The sequence below is a fragment of the Halichoerus grypus genome, chromosome 1 (assembly GCF_964656455.1).
Source record: "Halichoerus grypus chromosome 1, mHalGry1.hap1.1, whole genome shotgun sequence".
Classification (NCBI taxonomy): Eukaryota; Metazoa; Chordata; class Mammalia; order Carnivora; family Phocidae; genus Halichoerus; species Halichoerus grypus.
The window spans coordinates 106272890-106278889 of NC_135712.1; the positions used below are offsets into that span (position 1 = coordinate 106272890).

Genomic DNA, 6000 nt, shown 5'->3' on the forward strand with positions numbered 1-6000 from the left:
TTTGGGTTGGGATGCATAAACCACAATGTGGCAGTGATGAGTTGAGTAACGAATGAACCTGTGACTAGAAATCACCAAAGGTGGAAGAAAGGGTTTATAGAAGCATATGCATTCTTGTCTTTTGTTGTTACTTGTGCCACTTTCTTGAATGAGCCCAAATTGTGTTCTGTTGTGTTTTGTTTTCTTCCCTTGCAGTGGAGCCCTTTAATACTCAACCCCAGTTATACTATATTGCACTTTCTAGGAGCTACAAAGGTAGTTTCTCAGCATGGTGCCTTGTTCTTGCTGACATATTTCCTTTTAAATGGTTATGGCGGCATGCTCTCTCATATCACTCCATTTCTTGCTTCCCACTTTGAAACGTGCATCTGTTGCTTTAAGGTGGCTGAAGTTCATAGCAGTCTGTTAAGTGTGGAAACTTTTCCTATCACCTTGTCATCTCCGGGTAGGAAGCTTCTGGGTAGCTTGGTTGCAAAAAAGGGAAGGCTGCCTCCTCACAAAATAAGGTCAATAAGGCGTGCATGATGTTGTGCAGACATGCTGTGAGCTGCCGTTTTCTTGGTTTGAATATCGTTCAATGGCTGTACAATTTTGTTTTGCGTCCATTTCTCATGGAGCTGTCATTTAAAAGGCAAGTCGTTGACACAATGGGATTTGCTTAATTCTGCGCTTCCTCCTTTTGTGTCTTCAGAACAGACAGCTCCAAGGTCTGAAGGGATTGTTCAATAAGAATCCCAGGCACGGTTCATCAGAAAACAATTCCCATTATGTTCGGAAACGATCAATTGGAGATCGGATTCTGAGACGCACAGCCAGTGCTCCGGCCAAAGGCAGAAAAAAGAGCAAAATGGGCTTCCAGGAAATGGTAGAGATAAAGGATTCTGTGTCTGAGGCTTCAAGAGATCAAGATGGTGTCCTGAGGAGGACCACACGGAGTTTGCAAGAGCGCCCTGTCTCTTTGCCTGTTGACAAAAGTCTTCTGGGGGCTTTGTCACTGCCTATATCTGCAACAGCAAAAGACGCTGAAGGAAAAGAACACTTCCTGGGTAAGATGCTTTAAGTTTCCCTAAGAATAACTCCTTCGAAGCCATATTTTGGTCCCCGATTACCATTATGACCTGGTTGACATTTTATAGTCAAAGTAAAAATATACTAAAAAATAAATAATTTTCATGTTAGCTTTAGACCAGATTTTAAACTTCAAGGAGAGGGGGAAGAACTATTTCCTAGTCACCTAAAGCCTTAAAATAACATCGACATTTGAAATTGATAGTGAGGGATAAGGGGAACAATCAGGTGTGAAGGTGTGGAGCCCGGGGGTCTGTGAGGTGCCTTCGAGGGAGGTGAAACAGGCAAAACAGGAGCAGAGATCTTGGTTTTCCAAGTGGGTGTAATATTTACTGATTGTTCTGAGGTTAAATAGAATTATATTGGTTTTTTTTTTTTTTTTTTAATTGAATAGAGTTGTATTTCTTTCCCCGACATATAACACATTTCCATGATTAGAAATGTTTATGGAGAAAGAAGTCAAGTCAGATGTTAAAAGCAAGCCATCTTCTTCACTTGAGAAATCTTTGCTTCCTCAAGAGGTAGCTCAGGCGATGTTTTCCTATGGCCCCATTTCCCCGATCCCTGGATGTTGGCAGGGAAGGAAGCATGTCCTCGGCGCCTGTCCAGTTGCAGTCTCCTCAGCATACAGATCAAGCCTTACTTGTCTTTTCCCCTAATCTGAGCATAATGCTTCACTCATACCAAGAACTTGATAAAGAATAATGCCTGCTTTGCAAGGTACCAGAGAGCTCCTGAGTTGTGTTAGTGACTCTTTCCCCTGCCTTTGGTAATGGAAGTACCAAAACTCTGTCCATTTGATGTCTTCACAACAAGTGTTTTAATTAAATCAGGATCATCTCAGACAAATATAATGTGATACCTGCTTACTTTAGGAAAATTCTCCTTTTATCATACAGTCTAAATTTCAATGTTCTATTTTCTCACAAACTCCATTTTGCTTATATTGATTTTTATTATAAGATATTCTAGGGAAACAAATGAATTTTTGAATGGCTTATTTGAAGAGAAAAAGGAAGTTTAAAAGTTTGAACACTTGCTAAGAGCAGTGTCAGAGAAGAGATGAAATATGTGCTTTTAAGTTTATTTCAAAATCCCATTTTGGGAGAAAATAAAGCTCTACTCAATAGAAAGAAATACTGGTTAATCCAGAAAGCACTATTGAGTTGATGCATATTTCCTCCCTTTAACAACTTTATAAGTTTGTCATTCTCATTTATATTATATGAGACTTGTGGTAAATATATAACAAACAAAGCCATGCAATGATTCAAGTTATAGCATAGGAAAAAAAATAAGTGGAGAAAATACAGAATACAAAATTCCATATATAATTCTGTCCCTCTAAAAGAGCTTAAAGTAGCTATCTCTGAGTGGTAACATCATAAGATATTTAATATTTTTCTTTATAATTTTTGGATTTATCAAACTTTTTATGATGAATTTTTCTTTAGTTAGGAAGATATTTAATAAGTTAAATAAATTCTTCTTTCTTATATATCCTGACTGAAAACATTAAAAAAAAACAATTAAAATAATTAGAGCAAAAATAATTGAACATTTGTATTGTCTTAGCATTATCCTAAGCATAATGGGGTACCCCAAATTCCTGTGAATTGTGTGTTTTTATAGATTTCCATGCTGTGCCTGGTAACTTACTGCCTTTTTTAGGGGAGAATGCAATATGAAATTCGTGTATTAAAAACAAAAATATGATTAAGAAAAAAAATTAGAATTAGATATTAACAACGGCATAGAATTGGTGACCGCATCTTTATTTTTACATCTCAAAGTCAATAGATACTGGTATTTTAATACATTTGTTGCACCTTCCAATCTGCTTTAGAAACTGATTAAATTAGTTCTTTTGCCAAAGTGTTTTTTTTTTTTTTAATAATATGGTTTGCGATTTTTACTAATCCATGTGTAACTTTGAAAGCTTGTAGTATCTTGCTTACAGGTACCACAATACTTTGTTTAACAGAACTGTCTTGTTCTATTTTTATTGCCATGCTTCTGTGTAGTACAAATCTGAATAGGAAACAACTTAAGGTAATCCTCACTGTAAAAGTATGGTAACTCATTGACATTTTTTTTTTGACAATGAATATTACATCCTTAGCTGATGTAATAGATACTCAAAGGGAAGCTTCAGTGAAATTCCTATAAATATATTTTACCATTTATTCATCACACAGACACTTTGTTGCAAACCTCTGCAATCCATAACTATATCCTGTCACGATGTAACAGACTTACATTCTCCATTTGTCTGTCTGAAGACAAACATGAGTGTTTGTAGGGCCTACAAAAAGTGATACATGTTACCTAAAATGTTGTTTGTTTCATTCAGCAGAAGATAAGGATGGAAGAAGAAAAGGGAAGGCAAGTATAAAAGACCAGCATTTTCCAAATTTCAACAAAAAGTTATCCTCTTCCTCTAGCGCCCTCCTCCACAAAGAGATTGGCCAAGGGAACTCTACCATTTCTGTTGCCAACACACCAATCCCAGGAGAACAGTTGGGAGTGCCAGGTCTTAAGGGTGGGAGAACCAAATCAAATGTATCAAGTGATGGCCAGGAACAGGAGTGTCCCGGCAAATCCCTCTCCCCAAGGCAGCATTTGGCTCCTGATCCTACAGTTACCCTAACGCAGGGTCCATGCGGTGTGAAAACCAAGGCAAATGGGAATGCTGGGGGCTTTGTGGAAGAAAAAAGCACACTGTCAGGAAGCATTTTTTCTCAGAGCAATCTGGAGATTAAGAACTTGGAAGGGAATTGGGTTAAGGGCCGAGCTGCAACATCCTTTTCTTTGTCAGATGTCTCTACGCTCTGTTCTGACATACCTGCCTCACATTCTACTGCCATTCTGCAGGAGAGTGACATTTCCCATCTTATTGACAATGTCACGTTAACCAATGAGAATGAGCCGGGCAGTTCCATCTCAGCACTGATTGGCCAGTTTGAGGAGCCCCGTGATCAGGCCAACCTCACAGTTGTTTCTCAGCTCCATAGCACCAGTGTCACGTCAAGTCATCCCCCCTTGCCCACCTTGGACCGAAAGATTCCCTTCAAGCATGACTTTTCCACGGGAAAACCCAAGTCATCCTTCCTGTGCTCATCTCCTGCCCTGATTGCATTCTCAAGTCCTGAGACCTCCAAACACTCAACACATGCAGTCTGTGAAACTACCTGCACTCCTGTCCCTAGAGCCAAACCAGATGACAGCCTTCCTGGTAAGGCCAAGACAGGGGTTGTGGAAAACAACCTGCCTGGGTCCTCTAATACTTCTCACTGCTGGTTACCAAAAAGTCCCACCAATGGCAAAGAATGGGAAATGCTGAAGAACCACAGCCCTATCACTTCCACCGACTTGGCATTGGAGGATGTAATGGCTGAAACCACTGTCTGTTTAAATTCTGCGGAGAGCAGTCTCGTGGAAGTGGATGGAGACTCAGAAAATCTGTCCCTAACAACCTATGAATATAGAAGAGAGGATGCAAGTCACCCTGCTTCTCCTTTAAAACCACAGTATGGTCAGGATGTGGCGGAACATTTTCAAAGAGGTTTGAGAAATGGCTACTGTAAAGAGACTCTCCACCCTTCTGTCTCTGAAATATTCAACAATATTCAAGATGTCAAAAATCAAAGTATTTCTTGTCTAGCCTACCAGGGCTCTGGTTTTATGCACAACAACTGCTCAAATTCAGAGGCAAAAATGAACCAGACCTGTGTGCCCCTGTCTAGTGATGAAGGCATGCATGCCCCTGCGCCCAAGCAGCCCACGCATCCACCTCTGCCTGCTCTGAAGCTGCCCAGCCCTTGCAAATCCAAAAGTCTGGGGGACTTAACATCAGAGGACATCGCCTGCAACTTTGAAAGCAAGTACCAGTGTATTAGTAAGAGTTTTGTTACAACTGGCATTAGGGACAAGAAGGGCGTGACTGGGAAGACAAAGTCCTTAGAGCCCATAGACGCCCTGACCGAGCAGCTGCGGAAGCTTGTGTCTTTTGACCAGGAAGAGGGCTGTCAGGTGCTCTGTTCAAAGCAGGATGCCAGTCAATTCCCCAGGGCACTGGTCAGAAAGTTGTCATCCAGAAGCCAGAGCCGAGTGCGCAACATTGCCAGCCGTGCCAAGGAAAAGCAGGAAGCCAACAAGCAGAAGGGCGTCAACCCCAGCCACGTGGGCGGAGTGGTTCTGCGAAACAAACCGTCGGCGCCCCTGCCTGCGGGCACCCGGCACTCCACGGGCTCGTACATCGCCGGCTACCTGCGGAGCAGCAAGGGGGGCGGCGTGGAAGGCCGCGGCATCCCGGAGGGGGCGTGCGCCGCCTTGCGCCCCGGCTACGGCGACCCGTTTTGTTCCGATAATTCCATTTTGCAGACCGAGCCCAACAGTGAGGATAAACCAGAAATTTATTTTCTTTTGAGACTGTGAATTACATAAAGCTGCATTTTCAATGTTTACAAGGTATTCTGTAGAATTGTCAGAGTTTTCAGTAAACATGGTCTTGGCTTTGAAATGATTTTAAAATGTATTTTTAAACTTGTATTTTTGGTCTCCCTTTGACTCCATGTGTTCTTCCTGTTTCTGCGTTTGTATATATAGATCGGGGTGACATTTCCCTGGTGCGTATGATCTTTCTCCCCTGAAGTGTAAACGCTCTCAGTATGAAATATGTGCATGCCTTGGTTGTGAAACTTCTCCGCAGCTTGGGTTACGATGTCCCGTCTGTTTCCCCACCACACTCTCTACTCTCAGTCCTTAGATCACAGTCACAAATGTACTCAGTTTTACTAATTGTTGAGGTCATTAAGAAACTTTGCAAAGGACAAAGGGATAAATTCTTTATTTTAAAGCCATTATCATCATTCCTAGTTTTCCGTCTTCCTTGAGAAGCCCAGATGCATTTTTATAACTCAGTTAAAAGAA

The 6000-nt window shown here is 41.4% G+C and overlaps 1 protein-coding gene across 1 annotated transcript in view; it reads left to right on the forward strand.

Moving 5' to 3' along the window:
• The window catches only part of PLCH1 (phospholipase C eta 1), a 202163-nt gene extending 196573 nt beyond the window's left edge, over window positions 1–5590 (forward strand). The window contains exons 22-24 of the mRNA XM_036120610.2: window positions 196–255; window positions 692–1046; window positions 3422–5590. Of these exons, the coding sequence (XP_035976503.2) occupies window positions 196–255; window positions 692–1046; window positions 3422–5505 (2499 nt within the window). The 3' untranslated portion in view covers window positions 5506–5590. The remainder of the gene's footprint in view (window positions 1–195; window positions 256–691; window positions 1047–3421) is intronic.
• Window positions 5591–6000: the final 410 nt, after the last annotated feature.